The 25,340-nt window shown below is 47.0% G+C and overlaps 2 protein-coding genes across 14 annotated transcripts in view; one reads left to right on the top strand and one right to left on the bottom strand.

The window, feature by feature from the left end:
• LOC120957351 (cytochrome c-2) overlaps positions 1–11,445 on the bottom strand; it is a 138,869-nt gene extending 127,424 nt beyond the window's left edge. The window contains exon 1 of the mRNA XM_049609704.1: positions 11,436–11,445. The gene's annotated coding sequence lies outside the window, so the exon portion shown is untranslated. The remainder of the gene's footprint in view (positions 1–11,435) is intronic.
• The window catches only part of LOC120959480 (rap1 GTPase-activating protein 1), a 160,320-nt gene that overhangs the window by 116,345 nt on the left and 18,635 nt on the right, over positions 1–25,340 (top strand). For 2 of the 13 annotated variants that reach the window (XM_040382910.2, XM_040382904.2), the window contains exons 1-3: positions 2,306–2,659; positions 4,782–5,535; positions 22,841–22,885. The exons of 8 other annotated variants lie outside the window; for them this stretch is intronic. In XM_040382910.2, the coding sequence (XP_040238844.2) occupies positions 5,329–5,535; positions 22,841–22,885 (252 nt within the window). In that variant the 5' untranslated portion in view covers positions 2,306–2,659; positions 4,782–5,328. Of the gene's footprint in view, positions 1–2,305; positions 2,660–4,781; positions 5,536–22,840; positions 22,886–25,340 lie in introns of those variants that run through there. 3 more of the 13 variants (XM_049609701.1, XM_049609703.1, XM_040382909.2) reach the window with 3 other exon arrangements.

Here is a 25,340-nt window from a genome sequence, read left to right as displayed (position 1 = left end):
GGAACCGACCGGGCATGCATTCACATTGCAAACCATCCATCTGTGCTGTGGTTGTTTTTTTATGGAATGAATTGAACATTAATCTCCTTCCTTCTGTTCCGTTTGCGCCTGGCGGTATGTGAAGAACGCACTGCAGGACGAAAGTTTCCCGCGCGAACAGTGCACACCTTTGCGCAAAACCACCCTCCCCAAGCAAGCAAGTGGTTTTTCGGGAACGGTTTTGAATGGGAATGTTGTGCAGCAAAGAAAGGAAAAGGAAAGGAAAATAACGCTTCAAAGAGTGTGAGGTGCACAACATATTGGCATTGCTGTCGACACGTTTCGGTACCGTTTCGCGTGTCGTGCTCTCGTGTCGCGTATTTACCGGCCGCTGCGTTTTTCGACAGCAGCAGCGCGCCTTTGGCAGCGCTTGAAACACACAGTCATGGGGGTGAAAATTACCCTCCGGCAGGATGTTGCTGTTGGGGAGAGGAAGGAAGAGAGAAGATTGTGCAAGAGTAAAGTGCATCGCATGGGCTGCCGCTGCTGCTGCTGCACCCAGTGCTACGTGCATTAGCTAACGCTAAAGCCGGTCATCCATACAAACAAACGCTTCTGCTCGCCTGCTTCATCCTCACCGCACCGCACCCGTGGACCCGAGAGACAAGTGGAAACTCTCTGCAGAGAATTAACTATTTACCAGAGCGCTCTCCGTGGTGGTGTTTCTGTGCAGTGTTACGATTTGGCATTGAAGTACCGGGTTTGTGGATTAATTCGAACTGCGCCAATTTGTATCTCCACTGTCCGGTTGAAGGTGGAAGGGGATGTTTTGGCTGAATTATTGTAAAAGCATTCGAATTGATTTTGAACCTGTGTATACTTCAGTTCCCTGCTCTCTCAAACCGTTTTGTTGTGTGAGAGTGGAAAAGGGTTTAGCGAGAGGAAACCGGAGAGTTGATTCGGTGAGCATGGTCGAATGCACTATGGACTAGGATTATATATTATAGTATGTCAGTTTTGTGATACTTTTAAATACAATTAGCAGAAGAATAAGTTTAGATAGGTTGTAATTTTTGTAATAAGATAAATTAATAAAAATTAAAATATAGTATGAATTCTAAAAAATAAATTATATAAGTTGTAAGAAACTTCTCTGTCATAAAAATAAAAAAAAAACATTACCATACATGTAAAATAATTAACTACAACTTTCGATAACTTTTATTTAGGATTTTTAGTTTGAATTATTGTTTTTAATATTTTAATTATTAGTACAATTGATAAAAGTATAAGTAATCTTCCATACAATACTGCAAAACATCGAAACGTACATTGCCCTATACTTCAAGTCATTTTTCAATGTAAACAGTAATGTAATGTAATGTTATTAAACGATCGCAAGGTGTTACTTAATAGCACAACTGTCAGAAAAAATATGACAGCTGTTGAAAAACAGTTCGTAAACATTAATTTAAACTTGATTTATCATAACATTGGAAACTGAAAATTGATAACTTCTTTTTCTTCGTTGGCACAACAACCGCTGTCGGTCCAGGCCTGCCTATACCACTAGTGAGCCCGGCTTTCAGTGACTTATTGGTATCATAGCAGGATAGTCAGTCCTACATATGAGGACATGGTCTATTTGGGGCTTGAACCCATGACAGGCATGTTTTTAAGTCGTTAGAGTTGACGACTGTACCACCAGACCGGCCATTGATAACTATGACATTAAAATAGTTTAAATTGAAACATTTTGCTAAAAGGAGTAGACTAGCAGTAAACTGGTATTAATAAATATAAACATCATTTAAGAGTCTTTTGAGCCTTAATTCCTAAAATAAAAAGTTTTAAATATTTTTTGAGGATTCAACCGATTTGATGATAAATTTCAAATTATATTTGTGAAGGTTTTATTCTCTTTTGTTATACTTTTAGCTTTACATGCGATGGATTTGTTGTTATGTGGATTATTTCATTTGTATTATATCATTTCAATCCAAAAAATACATTTTGTCATGTTGACATTCTTTCTAATTACTGTCTAGATGTGTTTGTTTGAATAAAAAAATGTTTAAAATGTCACAACAATGTGTTTAATATTTCTCTAGTGTTTATGAATTTTTTCTATTAATTCTACATTTACAACCTATTCTACAAATGAAAATGCAATCCAAAAACTAGACCCTTATCACAAAAAACAATCTTTTCCACACAATGTGCACACATTCGCCCACTGTGCCATCGCGCGTACCATGAGCCTAACACAGGCGATAGGGCCAGCTCACGAGCAGCAGCAGCAGCAGCAACAGCGCCAGCACCATAACTCTCTGCTGCTCAATTCTCTTTCATCCCCTAAAGCGTGCGGACGTGCTTCGCGCGTGTGTTTCTAACCGTTTTGCGCGTCCCATCGTCGTGTTGGCGATCGACCGAGCAAAAGCAAAAGGCAACACACAAAAAAACGTGTGCGTCTTGTGGTGTGTGTCTCTCGGTTGCGTTGCGTGCCGTGCGTGCCGTGCGTGCATTGTCCCAGTGTGTTATTTTTACGCGTTCATGCAAAGCGCAGCAGCAGCAGTAGCAAACAAGGGTAGGCGATCAGTCGCGAGTTGAGATAGTGCAACCACCCTTTAGCCGCACTTCTTCCCTTGCTTGCATTGCCTTGCCTCCTTGTGATCTTGTGGTATGTATTTTTGTTTTACTCTGTTTGTCGCTGCCACACAAACGTGTGTGGGGCGGCGCTCAGAAAAAAACGTGGTGCAAATAATATTCGTGGCTGTTGGTGTGCCCTGTGTGTGTTTGTGTGATGTTGGTAGAACACGTTTTTTTCGGTGTGTGTGTCTGTATGTGTGTCTCAAGTTTGTCTTGCGTCTAATACAGCATCCGCAATAATCCAACCCCCCCGCTACAGCAAAACAGCTGAAAATTAAACAACAGTTTGCTGCGGCCGGGTTGTGAAGAGACCAACAACAACAACAACTCTGCAACATGTTGGCGTGGCTAATGAGAACCACGAGCCACACATAAAGGTTTAAAAACGTGTCCATCGTTCGTCTGGAAGCGAACGGCACTTTTGCGTGCGTAAAGTTGACGAGTTTGTGTGTGCGCCCGGGCGACTGGCCTGGTCAGCAGTCAGCCAGCGGAGACAAACGCCCGAGAAGAAAGTGTAATTGAAAGTGATTGTCCGTCAAGTGGGGCTTTTTGGGGGGTTGAGGCACGTTTGCTTTTTTCTTCTTCGGCGGCAACTTCTTTGCTCTGAACGCTTTTTCAACGTCCAAGATCACGACCTTTTTTCTGCCTGCGCCACAGCTCCAACCTCCAACCTGTTGTGTTCACCTGTCCTGTTACAAAGCTGCAGAGAGTCATTTGTTGCGCCCGAAACCAACCGCTTCCCTAATGGATGCGGTCTTTTGTGTTTGTTGGCTTGAAAGAGGTAGACCAGTGGAAAAAGTGGACCAGTGATTAATATTTGTCGTTAGGGAAGATAATGATGCCGAACAATGATGTTGACGATGTGGTCAGTGTGTCAACCGGTCCCGGTGTGCCGGTCATATGTGTGTTTCTCGCGGTGAAGCCATTCCGTCCACTGTGTTGGTTGGCCGAAATTCCATCAAAAGGATAGACATTAATTTGTTGGGAAAGCTTTGAGAGGAGTTTTTTTTTGTCTTTCCGTGAAGTTGTTGGCGAAATTTTGGACGAATGTCCAGCGAAAATTAGCTTTTAACAACACAACATATCTTGCAAACTGTGCGCAACACATTTAATACAGTGATTAATTGATGAGGAGCACATTAAAACACGTGCGTCTTGAGTGAAAGTGTCGCGCGTTTTGTTTTGCCCTCCTCCGAATGACTTCATGTTGGCGTTTGTTGGCGCTGCTTATCAGGCAGTCAGGGGCACAACCGGGGCGTATATGATTCGAGCCAGCCAGCAAATCACACACACCCATCGCGCACGACCGGCGGCTCCCTCCGAAAACAGTGTGAAAGTCAGGTTTACATTGGCGCAAGAGTCAACGTGCATTTCGCACGGGCAAACATTTACCAGCAAACAGAGCAGTTTTTGCAGCGAAAGCAAAAGTCTCCTTATAAACAGACACAAACGCACACACACCCCTGTTTCGATGCCGAAAGGGAAAGCGAACTCCCTCTGTACAGACTTCGGTGGGTTGATCCTTCTCCCTTCTTTGCCCCCGGGGGCGGCATACGTTGGGTTGCGATGGATTGCTTCGCCGGAGGGGGAGAGAAAACCCCTGCAGGATTCCGACCTGAGCCTGGGCGATGAGTCATCGTTCGATTTGCCTCCGCCCGTCCGCTGCTGCTGCACTGGAATCCTGGATGGTCCTCCACAAACCTTCCACTGCTCCTCGGGCTCTGTACATAGATGTTCGCTTAATGGACAAACGCGAGACAACACGAGACTGACTGATTGGAGAATGCCTGGGGAAGCATAGTCTTTTTTCTTCTATGTGCTCTCATTGTTCAGAGTGTTAGAACTGAATTGTGTCTGTGTGGGTGAGCAATCTAGTGTAAATGTGAGATTCGGCAATTGTTTTCTGGTGTAACAACTTCAAAACCCTCTTAACGTTGACCTTCCGGTGCGTTTTTTTGCTGTTGTGGTCGTTGCTGTTGCGTCTCGATTGGCATTACGTTTGAGGTTAAGTGTTTGAGAGCGCATTTGAATGTTGAAAGAACCCAAACGCACACACGCAAAGACACCCAACACAGCCCAATCTCGATGGCAATGAATGCGTAATTACATCGAAATTGATTCCATTCCTCCCTCTCCTCTATATGCTTTTTTAGGTGTTTTTTTTTTCGTGCTCTAAAAGTGTGCTTTTTGTGTGTTTGAATTTGGTGTGGTAAAGTCTTTGAGACGAATTCAAATATGTCCAGTGGTGTTGATTGAACCTTCGCCTTCGTCGCAGTGAATGGGAGAGGGTAGTAACGCCACCACCTTCAGGAAATTGAGGCTTGAGAGAGCTGGCTGTAGTTCCCAAGGTGTGTTCTTAAAAGTGCTTAAAAGTGAAAAAGAGAGTGAAAAAACCCCCTCAACGCATACTCACGCTGTAACCTTTGCGCGAGATCAATTTAGTTTTTTATTTAGATCACGACTTCCAATTTTCAAGTGCAATTTTTAATCGAGCTTTGAAGTGATCTATTCAAGAAAAAAAAGGAGATCAAAAAGCATTTTGATTGCTCGACCCAATGTGCGTAAAACGGGGACGCATCTAGAAGTGCAGAGCCCAACCCAAGAAACAAAAACACGCGCTACACCACGCGCCCCCCGATCGAAAACACGGTGGCCTTCCAAAGTGAGGGCGGCGAGCGCCGTTGGGTGCGACAGGCTGTGATGGGGGTGCTACGGTGGCGCGATCTGCCCGGGAGCCGAAGCTCCATGACTAGCAGCAGCAGCAATAACAACAACAACAACAACAATGCCAACAACAATGGCAATAACATAACAAGCAGCATAAGTGCGACCGGCAACAACAGTGCGGCCAATGGCAACAACAACCAGCTGCACCATCACCATCATCATCCCGGTGGACGAATCGAGGTAAGGCTGTTCAGCAACGAACGAAGGACTTTCTTCACCGTTTAGGGGGGAATGTGTTGTGTTTGCCAGCTTTTTTACTTACTTGATTCGTGCACCCCGCAAGTGTGCGTTAATCGCTGTGCGCATCGTACACGCAATTAACTCGCCTAATGACGAACTCGAGGATGAAGATGATGCGCCTCCTGGTCCACACCATTAAGAAGACAGGGCGCGCGCAGGGGGGCACGCGACCTCGTCGTCGTGTGGACTTTAAAAGCGGAACGAGTGTTTCTTCATTTTTCATAAATCTCAAACTCTGACGCGTGCCAAAAAATTCGCCCAACACTGAAGCTGATGATGTTCGACGTCGCGTCGCACACGACGTACGGTCGTTGACGAGCCGATGATTTTTAGCAAATTTTCGTTTAATTTGCTCTCAAACCTTCCCTACCTTGAGTTTTTCAGCCGTCCCCAAGCTCTCGTGGACACTAGCCAAAGGGGGAGACTTCTCATTCGCGCGATGACGGAAGTGTGCCAACAAAAAACCCCCCGGCTTGAGTCGACAAACCGATAAGAAAGAGAGAAATGAGCACTGCCTCAACAATTTTTGCTTGTTCGTCTAACGAAAACAGAATAAAAGGAGGCATTTTAAGCTCTTCCTAAAACGGCAACCGGCTTATCCGGAAGGTTTTGAGCGCGATAATGCCTTTTTCAGGCCATGCGGACAGCCCGCTACCCTCTCTGGCTGATGCTAATTTGTGCCTACCGTCCGTTTCAAACACCGAAAACAAACCTTGCTGGCGTCAACCAAGATTACACAGCAAAGATCCTGATAGCCGAGGCGTTAAATGCCCAAACTTGCGCTCCATAAAATTAAGCTTCCAGGAAGCGCACGGACGGACACGAAAAGTGTGGGAACTAAGCAGACGACGCGAGAAGGAGCAGCACGCATGGGAAGAACTTTCAGCTTGTTCCCTAGTTTTGTGTTTTATTTCATTTTTGTTTGCTGTCTTTTCCCATCACCATCCTCTGCCGGCAGTGATGACCTGCTCCTCCCGCACCCAAGTGCCAAGTGTCCGCATATTCCGGTGTGCCACATGACACGATACGATGGTGGTGGGCAGATGTTTCCCTACTACCGCTTGCCTGTCTGTCTGGCGGCTTGTTCTTCATATCCATGTTGCGGCCCCGGTATCTTTGTTTGCACAGCATTATGAACTGAAGAGGGTAGAAAAAACATAGCCAGCGGAACAGGCAGCAGAGCAGAGGAGAAAGAAGGACAAATATTTCCACACATCCGCCGGGGGACAACAGCGTGTGGCAATGTATCTCTCACACCTGCCTGGAACTGACGGGGGTATTCCTTCCGGTAGTGACTTCTCCCCCACCGTCCTGAAAAACAAAACAAAAAACTCACCAGACCGTACGAAATTATCTGGATGAGGGACAGAGTACAAAAGTGCTCCTTTTTTATACTTTGTTCCGCTCATAATTTGAACTTTCCCCCCAACAGAAACTCTGCCAGCTGCTAGAACTTTGTCCAATTTCTCACGAGCCGCGTGTTAGATGTTTCGTTCTAGCGCCCGCAAAGCTTCACCTAATTGGTTTGTCAACGGTTGGGAAATGAGGGCGATGAAAAGTTTCCAGCATATCTTAATGCGGTGCTTTCTATGTGTGGTTATCTAAACTGCTGTCGAAAAGGAAACTGCTTCGGCTCAGTTCAAACTGGGACATTATCCACACCGCCACTTCCGGGCCATGCAAATTGGGTCAACGAAAAGTAACGGAAAATGTGTCCAATTGTGTTGTGCTGTGTGTGTCCCCACCATCCAAAGACATATCCGAGAGATACATTCCACCCAAAAGCACGGGGGGGTATGATGATGCTCCCCACACAACCGTGCACATCTGATTGATGCCCTTTTGTGTGTGTAGTATCTCTGCCGGTATGTGACACACTAAAGCCTCGCTGTGCAATACCAGTTTCAGGCTTTCACTTCCTTCCAGTTTTTTTTTTTAGTTTTTGGAGGGCTCTAGAGTTCCTCTTGTGTATCAATCGACTCTTGCGCTTTGTGGTTTCCTCTGCGCCGCTAGCGCACACAGTATCTGTGTCAAAGCCTCATCCGCATCCGCAACCGCAGCATAATGAGCGATCTGAGCGATCCGAGCGATCGTCTGGCCATCAAGGGAAACCTCTGCTATGGAACTTGTGATCAGGTGGTTGTTGTTTTTTTTTTTTGGGAGTGGTAATTGAATCTTCTGCTCAGGCTTCTTTCCCCCAACAGCGCAGATCTGGTTGAAAGAGTGTCGAATTTCTGCCCCTGCGAGACAGAAGACGAAGTTTGTTCTAACCTTGTCGGAGTCTCGTAGCTGGGTCGGCGTACGTTAGGCTCTCAAACGAACACGTCGGCAGCGCCAAAATGTCAACGTGCACAGTGTGTACACCGAACCAGGCAAATGCGGACACGGAGCGACAAAAAAACCGGTTGCGCACGCCTCTCTCGGATCAGCGCAGATCGTGACTGCGTCACCGAGTGTGCGAGGAACCGTTTGCGCTCGCTGGTGTGTTTGTGTGCTCGTCTCGTCTTGTAAAGGCGTAGATCACTCGTGGGTTTGGGTAGGCACAAAAGGTTGTTCGCTTGCTGTATGCCCCTGTTCTACTCACCTCACAAAGCTCTGCCACTGCCACTTCTCGTAAAAAAAGGAATCTTTATTTCTAAGCCCCTGATCTTGTTGCTGCTGCTTGCGTAGTAACAAATGTCATCTCTCGGTGTGTTTTGTGGGCATGGTTTCGGTCTTTCAATTTCATGAACTCTCCGAGTGCTGGGCCTGTGTGTCTGGCCGTCCTCTCGCTCTCCCACCATCCTTCTTTCGCAGTGTCGAGGCCAGCGAGGTCTCGCCCGCAGGCTTTACCGAACCCCCTGGTCCAAAAATGGAAATGACGTTTAGCCTACATTCGTCCCGGCAAACACCGACGGATTTGGCACGCTGCCCCGCGCTGCAAAAGGCTCGTGCAAAAGAGCTTGCCAATGGAGCCTGAATCAGACAAAAAAAGCAGCTACGAAGCTTCCTTGGCCGTATGATGATGGCGATGATGGCATAAGATTAACTCTTTATATGGAACCATCCTTTCCCCGTTTCGTAGTACCATGGAGAGAGAGCTTTTGCCCTTTCGCTTCTGGCATTGGATGAATGGGCCGCACACCAAATCCGCCTTGTTCTTGATTTCTTATCCAGTTACGCCGAGGCCAGTGCTTGGTGTGCCCGATGCAGAAACATTCTTTTCACCTAGGCTAGTTCTTCCCAATCTCGGCTTATTCCCGTTAGTGCGCCGTTCCCTAGGCGCCATTATCCTTGGGATCTTGTCAGCCCGGCGACTGAGTGTGTGTGCGTTTTTGGTCCTTCAGGAAAGCGGGCGGGCGGTGGCATTTTTACGATGTTTGATTTGTATGTACGCTCAGGCTTTGAGGCTCTTTACAACATACAACCATATGTTTTTTTTCTGTCTCTCTCTCTTCTGCGTCTGTCTGTGCCTCCAGGACGTTGGAAACAGCTGGACAAGAGAGCATATCCCACAAGGGGGAAAAACTAATCCTTGTCATTTTTATACCCGGGGTGTGGTAAAAACGGAAGACCAAAGCAAAAGTAGAAGAAGCTACATTCGAGCAAGACATCCGATACGGAGGGCGAGCGACACATTGGGAAGTGGCCATGAGAGAGGTCTGTTTGCTTGTTTATGGATTATATTTTTATGGCCATTGCTTCGCCCCGGGAACGTAATTGTTATCCGTCGGGACAATCAATCGAGGAGGGGCCGCTAGAAGCATAAGCGCAAATGTTTCTTTTGCAATCTGTACTACCCCGATGCGCTCCCATCGGTATATGCTTCGGTGCTTTGTTAGAAATCAATCGAACGTATTTGTTTCCACAGCCAGTTCCAGCGTTCCAATCCCGGGGCGTGATATTGACCAGCGTCACAGCCCTGTTAGAAGCAGTGCTTGGGGGGGGGGGGGGGGGGGATTGCAATATTTACACATGAAGTTATCTCATGAAGTACAAAGCCATACACACATTCCTGAGGCTCGTTGTCGCGTTGCGCGAATGCAAATGTGCTTGCGAGCGCGCGTTCGTCTTTCTTGCGCCTTGTTGTCGATCGCGCTCGCCTACTAACACAACCGCACCAACACAACTGCGTGCATGCTAAACAACTGTGAAACAACCCTGTTGTTGTTGTTGTTGTTGTTGGTTACTTCGCGATCATGCGACCTAACACACACACTTTATACGTGTTCCACTGTAAGAGAGTTGTAGCTGCGAAACCTTTTTTTCCCACCCTGTCCAGCTGTAAAAGCGTAAGCAAAATATTCTACCACACTGTGTTTGGGTGTGTTTGGTGGTAGAACGCGTACAACAACTCCAACCCTTCCCTGTCATGGGGGGCAACAGAAGCTAATGGGTAAGGGTAACTCGTTCCGGCGTGTCGGCATTCCGGACTCGAGGGCTGCCTATTAATTTGTACTGCGACGTGCGACAGTGTGCGTACCGGGCAATCACAAACACGTGTAAAACGTCGCTGCAGAGATAGAGGTGGATGGGTCGCATAGATCTGTTTCTATTCGCCCGCCCAACTCCACCCAGCGCGCGCCCAGCGATTAATTCCCCTGCCCCCCGGGGGCTTCTTGCGTTTAAGCGGGCGTTTGTTGTGTTGTTAAACTTTTGCCTCACGTCATCACCTCCTCTGCTCGGTTTTTTGTGTGTGTGCATGTAGAATTCGCTTTACAACAGCGAGAGACAGAGAGGGCGGAAAAATGTGCACGTACGTAGCACACGGCTTGATGTTTGTAACAATGCTTAATTGTATGCTACTGGTGCGCTGCCTCTGTGTGACTGTGTGGGCGCGTTTTCCGGTCCGCTGCCACTGGAAATGCGCTGAATTGCAAGCTGATACAATGATTTAAATACAGCGATCTCCGTTCGCATATTTGCCATTTTCATCTCATTGCACTTTCAAGCCAAGGGTGTACCCACACACACACAGCGTCATGTTGAAGTGACGATGACCGATCCGGGCCCGCGCACGCCCCGGCCGGGTGGGTTGAATTTCATGCAGCAAAACTCAATACGCCACCACACTACCACCACTTTGTGTCCATATTTCTCCCTTCGCTTCGCGGTATTGGAGCAGCCGAAGGGCAAATGTGCATAAACGATGAAGTGAAGTTTCATGGTGCAAGTAAACGCAAGAAACAAGCCCCAAGAACATGTCAAGAAAAAAGCTCACTCGTTGCTCGCTCGGTTACAGCGCCAGAAGTATCAATTCGAACAAATCACAGAGCCCCCGACCATCACCACCATCATCATCATCATCGTCAACGATCGTGTGTGTGTGTGTGTGCATTGGCCTCCGCCCTGGAGGCCTAAAATTAAGCATATTGGGCGTCGTAATAAAATAATATGAATATAAATTTTATGTTACGCTGCTCCACGCCCCGCGATCACGATATGGCAAACGATATATGCAACAGATGGCCCTCCTCAAACAGGAAGAAGCAAAGGATGACGGTGCAACGAAACGAGTGATATATTGGCGACATCAGGACGTGTGTGCGCGCGCGAAATATCATGAACACCGACCAGATAGAAGGATCGTCCCCATGCGCTCCTTTCTATCTCTCGTTCTCCTGGGGACATTGAGGGCAGAAAATAAGGAGGAAGTCAAAAGAGTCATTGCCAATAATTGGATCTCGTTCGAGGGGGCAGGTTGTGGAGGAGCCATATTGTCCTCTCGGGCACGCGAAGAGCACGCAGAAAACAATGTGGCCGGTGTGGATTGTTTTAGATTTGAGTGGGCAACATTCATTCCCTCCAATTTGCCCCCGCGGTTCCCGCGTTCTGCATGATTTATGCGCTGCACGACGCACAGAGCGCGGTCCGTCGAGACATCTCCGCTTACACAGCAACGGCGTCAGTGTCGTCATCGTCGTCAGCGTGGTCCACACAAAGTTGAAGGCTGTAAATCGAGCAATTTTACCATAATTGGGCGCCATTAAAAGCGAAATCTAGAGGCTGCTTTCGCTCGCACAGTCTCAATAGAGAACATCGCGCACGATTTTTATTTGTTGTGGGGAGTGAATTAAAGAGGAAGGTTAAAAGATTTATCCAAAATCTTGGGCACCGTTTAGGACCCACACCGCCCGCAGAAGATGCAATTGTGTAAACGTTGCTGCTGCTGCTGCTGCTGCTGCTGGAGGCGACAAATTGAGCAGCTTTAGACCCCGCTAAGATGGCCAAGAAAGGTTGTTATGTGTCTGTTCTTCTATTTCAATCCCCAATCTCCTCTCAATATGTTCAGACGGCAAAGCCCACGACGACTCCCGGAATGGTTGTGGCGTTTGATGGCTGTGGACCTCACAGTCAGCAGGCGCCACACTTTGGAGCATAAGTCCGTGGTAAACGTGTGGGTGTTGTTTGGTGTGTGAGTTTGGGATGCAAGGAGAGCATTAATGGCGACTTGCTGGAACAAATGAGGGACTTGTACGTTTGACACATTTACTGCTGCAAAGACCATGGTATATACCCCAAGCGATGAATCAAGCCGTTTGTTCTTCAATGCTGGATCTATAGACGTAACTTCTTGGAGCAGTTTTTTCCCGAATACGTCAAGTTGGTTATAGTCGCGTTCGCCCTCAATTGCTTATTCCTCGCGTAGTAATCATCATAAACTTTAGCCACATACACAAACACACACACACATAGGCCACACATAAAAGTCATCGTCATTCCAAACGCACAAAACCCCCCATAGAAGCGCGAGAGCGCAGATTTCGTGTCAATCACGCGCTGGTGCTTGGAGTTACTAAAATTATGGTCTTTGGGGAAGAATAACTATCATTAGACGAGGACGCTTTCGGGGGAAAGCGTAGGCACAAGAACCCGCCCTCGACTAGGCACATTATCCACTCCCCCCTCTCACACCTCCAGTGAGGATGAAGTAATTCAATTGTTTTATTATTAACACCAAAATCCTAGACATTAAATAGCAACAAAACCTCAAATAGCGCGCAGACATCCCGTTGCGCATGTTGCACGCGCATGTTCGCTTTGTGGCGTCGTGTTCGTGTCGTGTTGTCTGCGTATTTACATTATAACTGCGCATTGCCTAGTGTAGTTGTCGTGTTCCGGGGCAGGGGCATGTATATATATTGATTCACAATGAAATATATAAATGGCGGAGGTGAATGCCATCGACGTGATCGGAAACCACACGTCTGTGCGTACCTTTCGGTAAGGCGTAACACCCAAACGGCTCAACCATCTCAACCCTTAATGGTCGAAACTACCCGTAACAGTAGCTAGATGTAACATGTGCGGGGTTTTTTGTTGTTGTTGTGTGTACCGCGGTCGAACCCTCTTCGCTCCCTTCGAGCGCACGATCGCACCATTTAAAAGCAATGCGGAACTTTGTTTATTGTGTGGTGGTGATGGAGGTTCCGAGCGGCGTTTGAAGTGTGTTAAATTTCCCAATTACCAATGGGTGGAAAAGCAATTTCGAGTGTGAGTGTGTGTGTGTGGTGGCCCCATTTCTTCGCGTAATGTGGTAAGCAAAGGAGGTTCCAGTAGTAGTAAAGATTATTTAACTAACGAGCTTATCACGATTACCGACCAGGGTGCTAATCGTAAAATGCGTTCCCAATGGGAAATAAACGAACTGCATGTGTGGACGGCGCTTTCAGGTCGTCTTTCTGTGTTAAAATCGCAGTCTCTAACTGTACAGTAGATGCTTTTTTATGGAAGTTAGCTATAAAGATCATAGCGATGATGTGCATGATCTCTAGGGCAACAAGCGTGGAATCATTTCTACTGATCGATTAAGTGCTCATTTAGCTAAGGATCTTTCCCATCCACAAGAACGGAAGACTTTTGCAACAGATCGACAGCATGAGAAATGATCATGATGTACAGTTTCCAACAACAACAAGCCCGTAATGCTTCTTGCCAGCGCAAAAGAAAGCATTATGTCGATCATAAGCCACCGGTAAGTCAGTTTTTCCTCTCGCTGATGGATGGATATTATTCCATCTCAAGTAGGGAAAGGCTTTTGTTCGCCTCTTCACAGTACTGATGCCACAGTACTGCTCAGTGGGAGACTGAAAGAGCACACTACCCTTTTGCCAGATAGAAATCTTCACCGCTAATCTTCTTCGCCTGCCCCCTCGCGAGAGTGCAGCATGGATACAGCATCCGCAGCGGGGAAAACGGTAAATCGGCAAATCGAACCGGGTACTTTCGCGGTAATTTTAGCGTACCACTGCGCAGGGTTTTGGTGAAAGCCGCCCCAGCAGTACCCGTCAGCTCGTAAACTCATGGCGCGCTGCCACACTAATGCCTTTCCCATTGGCTTGCCCAGTAGAGAAGAGAAGAGATACGGTGTTTGCGGAAGCTGCTGCCCTCGGGAAAAGAACGGAACGAACTGTTCATACACGCTGAGCAGGGCCGTAATTTACGAGCATCAAGCGTCGTGATCAGATCACAGGCCCGAGGTTTGAGGGTAATCAATTTTTTGGTTTGTTGATGATCGGTGCGCGGATTAGCAGTTAAACCTTTTTGCTTCCAACCAAACCAACAAGCCCTGAAGTGTTCTTGTTTACGATCGTCTTCGTCGTGGTTGTTGTCGTCGTGGTTTTGTGTGTTTCTGTGTTACCAAAACAACAACAAAATCGATCACGGAACAGCTCCCAAGCGTATTGGCTCATGTAGTTCAACGGCACACCAGACAGATCGGCAGAATGTGTAACGATGGGCCCTCCACTCCCCATGTACGTGAGAGGCTGGGAGAGCTGTGTGGAGTCCAGTGGTTAACCGTTAAACTGACCTAATGCCAACGGGAACACATCGAGGTCCGAGATCCGGAGCGGACCGCCATCATCAGACGAATTAGTGCCAGGGAAGGAAGCAGTGGCTGCAGAAAAGACACCGTTTATTTCTGTTTTTCTTCCGTACCGCGCGCGACCCGCTTTGTGTTTAGGATCTGCTCTCCGATCGCACCGCAACATGCTAAAAAGAACCGCTTGTTTTCCGTTTTGCGGGTAACGAGCTGCTACTTCTCTGCCAGACGTTTAGGTCCCGTGGTTGCATTTTATTTACTCTACATTTTATTTGACCGCGCGCGCGCGCGACAAAGTGTGGCACAAAGCAATCAAAGTTTATGGTGCGAAGGGACTGGTTGGTTGTGTGTGATCCGCTTGTTAGTTGACGCTTGTAGTCTTTAAACTGGAGCTTGTTTTTTTAATGCTATTTTTATGTTGCTACGACGATTTTCTTTCCAATTTTCCATCCCGATCCATTGCTATGCTGCTCTTACGAGTTTGCGCGGCATGCGGAATCGATCGATCGACCCAGCCAACTGGAACCGTGATCGGTGTGATCGCTTTCACACTTCGCGTTCCGTGCGGTAGAGACGTTCCACGGCAACGATGTGATAATAAATTACCGCTTCGACAGTCTCATCTTCCTACAGTTCGGTTCCCTTTCCCTGCTGTCTATGTGCCGGTGGTGCGAACAGTAGAAATTATTCGAAATGTTAATAGAGTGAGAAGTGAAGACACTAATAAGACATCTTGCGATCGGCGCACACACACAGTCTATGAAAATGCTTGCAGAAGAAGAAGAAGGAACAGTCGCTGTACTTTTATTAGATTATCAGTCGGTGGCGCATTTGTTCACGAAAGCATTTAATAATCGGACGCGGGTAGGAAGATGTGCGCGGGCGGGCGGTTAGGTTCGGTTTCATGCTACCTACCCAATGATTATTGGATCCGATATGGTGAAGGTAGTGTGTTGACGGGGGAGACTTTTTTTTGTTGTTGCACCTTTCCCTCCCAATGCATATGAGCTTCTCGCGGTAGGGTAATCGAAACGCGACAATCACTATTGAGCGGTGAAAGAAACCTCCCAGTCAAAACAGCTTTCTAGCAATTTCACTACCACCTCTCTGTTGGATTTTGATATGATGGAAAGGTTGCCAGGCCGAATGTGTCTTCTTAAGGTGATTAGAAAATTAATTGAGGATTTTAGAGAGACAGATAAAGATAGAGGGGATTAGTGGCAGAAGAGAGATATGCAGTACACATTTATGGCAATTTTATTTTATGAGGCAGTTAGAGTGTACATTCCGTATCGCTAAAAGGGGAGGCAAATGAAGATTTTTTTTAGCGTGGGATGAATCATATTTATAGCCCTTTTAACCTGCCTTTGGAAGAGTGGCTCGGTGGTCTAATCGATAAGTTTAAGGGTTGACGTAATTATGCTCGGAATGGTATCAAGTCTTCATAAAAGCAAGGATAATATTATTCTTGAGACCTATAGAAATGATGATGGTGTATCAAGAGTGTCTTTTCTTGACTCTGTGCATGTAGACTCACTACTACACTTGCACGCACTCCCTCTACCGGAACTACGCAATACTACTACTACTAACGAACAGCGTTAGTGTGTGATTATAAATGGAAATTTTATATTAAGCGCTTCCTTTTTTTATTGCACCAAACTCGAACTTAAACGTGCTTCAAAACTAATCCATTCCAATATTTTATTGCTCAACTCATTATTACCCACACACACACAATCAATGGCTACAATCAAGCGTCTGATTGAAAGTGTTTTTTTGCACCCTCCGGCTACCGGTGCCCGGCTCGATGCCATAATAGTGTGATTTGATAATGTACAAAATGGCGTGATAAAATGGTTAAAAATGGTGTACCGACCCGAAGGTGTTGCTACTTCGCTTAGCATTTCTATACATTTAATCTCCTATTTGTGTGGCTTACCCCGTCGCCGTACGCCTGATTGCGTACCTAGTTTTTTTTTTATTTCAATATAATGAATCAAACCACTCAACCGAACCGTTGGTGAGTTTGAAATGAAATTCACTTTTCAGCTACAGGAGAGAGAAAAAAGGGAATTTATAAAACGTGTCCGGAAAGACATCAATCTCAATGCTGTTGGGTGTACTTGCGATACGGGAAGGTATATAAGGCTCTGCTGGTTCGTCCAGCCAAACATACATTGTCGTTGGCGAGTCTGTTCCATGTGAGTAATGGGTTCCGTCTCCCGTCACTCCCAGGCGACCCTCGGTGGGTGATTGGTGGTGGCTCACAATCGATTTTGATGAGATTCATTTTATTCCGTGTTAAATGAGCTGTAAGTGGTGCGCAGAGAGCTAGTGGACCAGGCGGAGTGGCGGTGATATAGGGTAAAAGGGACATACACCGTCGTGTTGCGGGCCACTTTAATGCATTTGCGATGAGTGTAATCATCGTGTGCCCACCCTCACAGGTTTTATTTTTAATGGAGCTTAATACACGCCTGCTCGTGTTCGTGGAACTACAATTTGTGTGTGTGTGTGTGTGTGAGTCATTGCGTGGCCACAGATGAGTGACATCGCTTTGCGGTACTGTCCGCTGGTCAAATGACACTCGTCCAGTGCGAGGTGAAGGTTAACTTTGCTGACCGATGCAAAGATTCTTATCACTCTGTGCCTCTACTGGTTGTACTCTATTCGCGCCCACCCATCATGATGCCACGTTGGGAGTTTAGGTGATAATGGAGCTACTTGATTAGAACGATTACAACTAAAAAAGACACACAGCGTCGGCCACTTGAAAGAGGGTCAGTGTTGCTAGAAAATAATAATGCAAAGGTCTGTTTTTTTTTTCAAAGAATCGTTCTTACACTCTAACAACACTTCTTTCTGTCATCCAAGCTGTCGCGCCAACCAGTCTGGCTAATTAATATGCAAAAAGCCACCAAAACAGTACCATCGCCCACCTTGTGTCTGTAGTGCTACGCACTGGCAGCATATGGTAATTAATATTCCACAAACGGTACTCGTGCATCAGCATCATCATCAAAGGCGTGATCAAAAGGTGCGGCAACGGCAAAGGGTTGCAATTTTGCAGAAGAGTGCTGGATGAATTCCATTCATTTCGTTTCACTTTTTATTTAATAAAAATTAGCATAAAAGTACAAGGGCAGTACAGTTGGGCATCACGAAAAAGCGGATTTGAAGGGAACAAACCGCCTATTATGTGATGTTCTTGTGTGACTGTGTGCTAAGTATAAGTATTTTACAGTGTGAGCGGCCACGCACGATCGAGTGTGAAAAATGCTGCGATCGCGACACGATCGCGATGAAATCGAAAGCGTTGAAATATTTATTCTCCGCTGCTTGGCAAAGAATCCGAAATAGAAACAACATAGAAGCAACATAACCATGAAGAAAGAGGATCGCTCTTCTTAATGCGCTTGCCGCACTCTGTTGACTTAACGTTGACGTCGCAGAGATTTAATTCAACACAGCAAAGATCGGTCAAGATCATGCTGGCGCTGGGCGGTGAGGTAGATAAATTTCCCGCCAACATTCCAAAGCATTGAAGAAAGGCGAGGAAAGGGAGTTTTTTTTCGATTTAGATTTGTTGATTCGGTCCTCTACTAATGGCGTGCTGCGGGCAATGACTACGACTTTCTTCCTGACAGTTCCGCGCTCGTTTGAAATGACGCAGGCAAAAACCCGGGGAAACTGACCAACCTGAAAGTGTCCACACAAAGTGCGGCAATCTTTGTTTGCTTTAAAAAGGCAAGCCGCCCACCCAGCCTTTGGTTGGACTGTTATTGTCACCCGTGAGCGCAAGAAAAAGGGTGTGTGTGTACCCCCGCCGCCGTCCAGGGATGACTGGGTGGAGTTTTCCACGATTTCGCCATCTCATTTCGCGACGCGGTTGCTGTGTCTCATGGTGCTGTGTTACACCTTCACTCTGTCGCGGGACTTTACATCAGCATTGTTTTCCACTCCACCACCCTCTCCCGGGGTCTCACACCGGTGGAAACGATGGGGCAATGGGGTGCCTACCCACGGGGGTTTTTATGCTTTTTGGCTCAAATCCACTGCTATCTGCCGGCTCAAATAAATCTCACTTTTAATTGTGTTGGCTCATTAATTCACCCTCGCGCATCGGACTTGAAATCGCGGATTGACAACAACAGAAAGAAAAACTCATGGTAAAGGGCGAAAAGTTGGAACGTAGAAGACAAATCGGACGGGGCAGCAGCAGCTTTGCACTCTTTCTGTTGCACTGCTTGCCTTTAATTTAACGACCCCCCTCTTGGCGGTCAAAAATTATGCTGCGCGGCAATGGGACAAACGACGATTTGTCCCATTGTTGCCTGTAAGCTTCGTAGCTATCCTTCACCACATTAAGCGGAACGAAGGAAGGGAAGCGGTGAGCACCAGAATCGCGAAATTGTTTTTGAACAAATCGAAAGTGACAGTGTGGACTCTGCCTTTTCGGGGTGGGTGGAGTAATGTTTAGCGGAGTGTTTTTGCTTGGCGTTGGATCTCTGTCTGCCTGCCCCTGTCTGCACGCGACTGTGAAGGCGAGAAAAGTGAAACTTTCTTCCGAGCCGGGTTGGTCCACCGCGTGACGTCATGATGGCGGGGAAAGTGACAATCAGCGCCCGTCCGGCTCATGCACTCAATTACAGAAAAAAAGGCAGTTGGGAGAGGAAGGGGGGGAGGGGGGCAGTTGTACGGCAAATTCCTTCATCATCACCCGTGTTGGTGGCGTGTGTTGGCGTTAAAAACGAGAAAAAAAAACGAAAGGCTTCTCATGCCGTCGAAAAACGCACGTGATCGAGATGAGTTCGACACGCTAAAAGCTGTTCGTGAGAACATGCACCACTCTCGAGGAGGCATTAATGTGATTTTGGACTTTATTTGCGTCGGTGCAAATTCCACAAGTGGGGGTTACAATTACTCTTCCATAGGAAATGTCACTCCAGTCGTTGGGAGCAATTGGAATGATTTTTTCTGTGTGTGTGTGTGCTCTGGAGAAGCTATGCGAAGAATTCAGCAGCGTACGAGAGAGGGCGCACTGAAAGACATTAACATTCCAGCGGCTATGGAAGTCGAGGGAAGGAGGAGACTAAAGAATTGCCTTCACGCTTGTCAATTCGGCACACACATGCTTAGACAGACTTATTGGTTCTAGTGCGTGACAATGGAGCTCCGATCGACACAGTCGTAAAGATTGAAGTTCATTTCTCGCTTCCGTTTGGTCTTTTTGGCGAGAAAAATCCCATTTATTTTAGGCACCCCACCAAAACTCGTCTTAGCTTACAGACATAGCTCACACACAAACACACAAACCAGCAAAAGCACAAAAACTTCAAATCGGATTAGTGCGTATTTGCTCGTAGGTAGGTTTCGATTTCAAACTTCGTACGGAGAACGCGCTCGCGCTCGTTTTGCATTATTCCAGCAGCGTTGATTTGCATTATGGCACGGCTTCTGACAAGGTTTTTGACTGACTTCATATACGCACGTTTAAAACCACCCTTCGATTGACGTCACGTCACACACCACACCAATCGGCGGAGGACCAAATAACCACGCACGGGAGCGCAATATGTTTTAACATTCGAATCACGATTTTAATTGAATTATAATGAAAAATCCCTACTCACAGTCCCGGACTGTTTAATGCATGTCTGTGTGTTTGTGTATGTGGAGGTTTCGTGCTGAAATGTTTAAAAAAACAACAACATCCCTTTAGTGCACCGTGCACCCACAAAGCCCCCAATTCCCCAGCACGAAGTAGGTTGAGGGCAATCGATTTGCTTTTGGAGCGTTGGGCGTCCACGGTGCTCAAAAAAACAAGCTTCTGCACAGCAATTCGGTTCGTGCTTTCCTAGCCTAAATGATGCATTTCACTACACAGTGCCGAGCGTGAATATTTTATTCACGTACACACATCCAGCGGGGTTGTTAAAAGCGGACCAACGCGCACCAAGTGACGAACGCGCGACTTTTTCCGCTCAAACGAATCTCATATCTATTTGTTTTCGTGTGTGTGTGTGTGTGCGTGTCTTTGTGTCCCATTCCTCCCAGTGCACCCATCTGCACGTGGCACACACCAAACACACAGCAAAAAAAAACGGTTCGCTTTGGCGCTTTGTTGTCCGTTTTGGAAGCGTTGTTTGTTGGGCCACAAACTCTACTACTCGCGGGCAATTAACTCGTTCATCACTGCTACCGACGACCCAAGCGTCGGTGGCTTGGGCAGAGGTTCTCACGAGTGTGTGCAAGAGCATTTTTCCTTCTCCGAACGAATGCAAATGGATTTTGGAAGTGTCCACCGGAGTGGGTTAGGGGTTGACGGGGGGTTTTATGGCATCATCACGACACTCCGCTCCGCTTGTGCTGTTTTGAAGGCTTGATAGAGCGCCACGACGAGAAGGGCGGCGCAAATGCAGCGCATCGGAGTCATGGATCGAATGCAATCTAGATTTGGTGGGTAATAATGGTGGGGCTGGTGGTGGCAGAGCATGCAACCAACATAATGTACATCGCCCTGTTCGTGATCGTTTGTAGCATGGCAGCACACAATTGGGGTTGTTTGCCGTTTGTCACATGGATTTATGTAGGCTTAGGCTTCTCGTAGGTTTCCCAACGAACCACACACACACACACACACGCACACACCCAAGCGATGGGAAGGGTGACCTTCGGAATCAATCAATCACAACAGCGAGCGAGTGCTGCGGAAAAGCGCAGGAAGGTAAAATTGGTTTTCCATTTCATATGGGATGGGGTAAGCCAAAATCCAACGAGTCGCCATCGTGTTTCGGGGTTTGCTGGCTGCAGTTTTTGGTATTGCAAAATGCAAATTGTTTGAACTGGCAACGAAAGAGAACCGTCTGCTGCACATGTACAGTTTCCACGGGAGTTTTGTGTGCCATCAATCTTTTCTTTTTGCCCACTCAAGCATCACCAAAATCAATCATCAGAAATCATCGCTCTTTCGGTCAATCAAAACAACGCGTTTTTCGGCATCCAAGCGGAGGTGAGGTCATTGATTGGGAAGGGTATATGTGGTGCTGCATGTGCGACGGACCCAAACAATAGACACAAATTAACATGCAGAGCTTTCAACAATAATAACAGCACGAAAAAGAAAAAAGAAATAAAAATGGTCGTGGAAAATGCTGCACCATCATCATCATCACCCCATCAACAAAAAAAAGGTCACTCTGGCCCAACACATCGCTGCGGACCTCTAATTAACACAACGCAAAACTTTGTCCATCAAACTGCTGGACTGTGATGCAAAATTGTGATGCACTCGCACCGTGTTTTGTTTGTGCAACGCGGGCGAGCTAAAATGGAATCAACATAAAAAAACGTTTTGCAGCATCCCCCAAACGATTGCGGCCCCATCTAAAGCAGAAAACAAAACGATTTGGAAGCGTTGTTTTTACATCACCATCAAAAATAGAGCCAAAAAGAGAGAGCGAGAGATATTTAGGGAAAGAGAGAACAAATTAGAAGATGGGCGTAGAAAATCAATTCCACTGAAGAACTGTGTCAACAAAGCAAACGAACCACTGAACCGCCCGACGCATTTTGGGGGGGCAGGGGGGGGGGGGGGGTGCCCAGCCAGCATCCAGCTGACACCATTTAAGGGCGGAAATCAATTACCCCCAAAAGAGCAAAACCCGGTCACCAAGAAGATGTGCGCACGGGCTCACACGTGCTGCAGCGGTGGCTTGGGAGCATCCAATCAATCGCTTTCCCTTTAAAGCGATGTTGGCGGCAGCGTGGCCGCGATTTCAGCCTCATGTCTCTGGCTTGCTTAGTTTTGCCCTCCCGAAATTACAACCGACTCCAAGACAACCGACCGACGACGGCTGCTGCGTTTTACATCGCACGACCTTGTTTTTTGGGGAGCTGTGTTTTCTTGCAGACAGCGTGGGTTGAAGCTTGTGTGCGCGCATGTGGAAGATAATTTTCAAACTTAATTTAAACTTTTTCCGAGGCGAAAGAGGAGCACTTTTGGTATGCAATCAAAATTACGAGCCACCACTACCACCGCATTATGATTTGTTGGAAAGCGCAATTTCGGCTCGTCTATATTAAATCGACAAAATTTCTCTAACGTCTAAGCAACGAACCTCCTTGCTTGGGTCTACAATAGTTGCCCGGGTTTTTCCTGGCCGGCCAGAAGTGGGCTAATTAATGTTTTGTTTCATACTCACGAGATGCCGACATCATCTTCCTCATCAACAGGAAATGGTTAAAAACATCGTACCCAAACATATAAAACATTGATCGCCGTCGTACATGAAATTAGTGCTCCGTTCCTAAATAGCTAGAAAGTGAAGCAAGTTCCTTGTTTTGTGTCTGTGTGTGCACCTGTGTGTAATGTACCTTTTTCCTTGGTGTACTGTACTAAAACAAGCCTTTCTTTTCTCTTTTTCACTCTCGTTTCAGGTGCGTACCGTAAGCACGGGCACAAAAACTCGAATGGTTTGCATTGTAAGTAGTATTAGCTGGCTGGGCGATGTTGCTTCTGTGCAGGAAGTGTTCTTGTATAACATTGGCTAGACCGGCACCATCCACCCACACTACCCTCTCTTTGTGCACTGACACACACACACATACTGCACTTGCGGAAAAGGAGCAAAAACTGGGTGGCATTATGCCACCCTCCATATTCGGCTTAATTTATGCAACAGTTTTCCATCACCGTTTTGTACAGGAATTTCCGTCGTCGTCGTCGTCGTCGTCGTTGTCGCCCTCCAAACGGGGTTCAAAAACGTTGGGTTTGTGTGTGTTTCTTTCCACCAGAAAATGAATAAAACAATTCGTTTTGTAGTGCAACTCCTCTCCCGCCACTGTTTCGGGGGGAGGTGCAATAAATTCTGTGCTTTTCTGTGCACAACTTCCGGTGCACTTTGGCGCGGCGTACAATATTTTGCCGCCGGCCACAACAACACACGCCGCGTGCGCTTTGAAGCAGCGAAATTAAATTGTTGTGGAGCAGTGAGGTAAATTCAATTTTAAATTGGGATTTTTGTTTTGTTTCAATTTTGTACGCTGTGTGAAACGTAGAACACAACCGGAATTTCCGCGCAACAGAATCAAGCTCGTGAGGGCTAAAACAAAAATGGAGCAATAAGCTGCTGCTGCCCCTGACAACCAAACGGACTGCACTTCATTGGGTTTTGTGGTTTTGTGATGTGTTTTCTCTCTTCCTCTCTCTCTGTCGTAAAGAGGACAACGACAACATGTTTGCCGCCGGGCCCAAGAACCTCGGCACCGTACGTGACTTTTCCAGCATAACCCGCAACTCCCAGTTTTGGCAATTTTCCAACTATTACATGCCAAATGGGGAAAATATGAGTAGAGCGAGCGCTAAAGAAAGTCAACTTTTCAATCCCCAACGCGACGCGAGAATTGCGGAAATAGTTGCCCCTTGCAGGGCAGGGCCGAGATGAGTTTTGTTTGGTATTTTTATGAGGTTTTCCTGCCTTCTTCTGAAGCAATGTATAGGTGTATAAAAATACCAGCACTACTAGCTTCTTTCTTCAGGCAAAACAAAGCGCTTCAAGTGGGAAAGGCGTTTAAAAAAGTTAAGAAGGAAAAAACACCCGCCATTTCAAAACAAAGCAGCAAAAAGAATGGCTTACTTTTCGCGTAATAATTGCGCCTGGTTTATCACTGCGCAAAGTTATTAGAAAGGCCTGCGCTGTGTGCGCTGTTCTGCTGCTGTTACGCCCACCCGTTTTGCGATGTTTTGCGATGCATCGCAGAGTGTGTGTGCAATTATGCCGGGTGAAAGAAGAAGAAGATGAGGCGCTGAGAACCACGGGACCGATGAGACAGATTTTTTTTTGTACGGTGATGCATCACACAAGCGCATGCAATTTATGCATTCAGCAACAACACGCTAATGGTGCAATAGTTCACGCCGAATGAAAATGAAAAAAAAGAAGCGCACCGCCACCCTCAATCCTGCCAGTTTTCCCACGTGCGGCTCTGATACACACCGATACAAATGTGTCTTCTCCTCACGCAACGATCGCGAGCCCGAAAGTGATCGCTCCCGATGTGTTGCCGGAGAGAAGTTGCCACAAAAAAATCGGGAAGATGTGCACCATTCTCCGCTTTACATAATCGTGACGAAGGGAAAGCGTGCAAAGCGAGCACCGGGCGGTGGTGCTGCATTGGATGGCATCATAAGTGGTGCCCCCCGGACCCCGGTGAGAGGTGAGAGCGGCAGTATATGGAAGAAAAACGCTCGCACTTAATTATGTAGGTGCGGCCGGCAAGAGAGAAGGAAGGTTCATGTTCACAAGCAGCACCACCACCACATGCCTTTGATCGACTCCTAATGATGATGGTTATGAGTGGCTGGCAAGTGGGGAGGAGTCACCTACCATCCCTTGAACACCTCCCACCAAGGGGTGGCATCACCTGCAATAAACCATAATGGATCGATGAGCTAAATACTCTCTCTCTCTCTGTGCCGCCTTCGAGTTTGCCATTTTTCATCCCAAGCCCAAGTTGAACCCAAAACTTTCCATTGTCCGCGTGTGTGTGTGTGTGCACTATGGGAAAACTGAACACACACACTGGGAGGGAAGGCGAAAGGGAGAACACACACACACACACAAAACGATTTTCAGTTGCGCATTGCGAATGCCTGGAAACAATTAAATTCGTTTTGCGCGCTCCCTCCAGAGTCCGCGGTCCGTGCAACCAAACGGGCGCGGCAAGTGTATGTGGTGCACTTTTCTTTTGTCTAAAAATAGCGCACACTATATCATCATCTAATCGGCCACCGATTCTCACAAGCGTGGAGTTGTTGACGAGCCGTTGTCTGGTGCTGTGTTGTCCCTTTGATGCAGACATACAGCAAGCCATATGTGTCCGAGATTGTCACGGAGAGGGTGCTTGCGGTTGGCACCGTTGCTAATTGCAACTCAAA

This window comes from Anopheles coluzzii, chromosome 3 (assembly GCF_943734685.1).
Source record: "Anopheles coluzzii chromosome 3, AcolN3, whole genome shotgun sequence".
In the NCBI taxonomy this organism is placed as follows: Eukaryota; Metazoa; Arthropoda; class Insecta; order Diptera; family Culicidae; genus Anopheles; species Anopheles coluzzii.
This window is presented reverse-complemented; position numbering and strand designations above follow the sequence as displayed.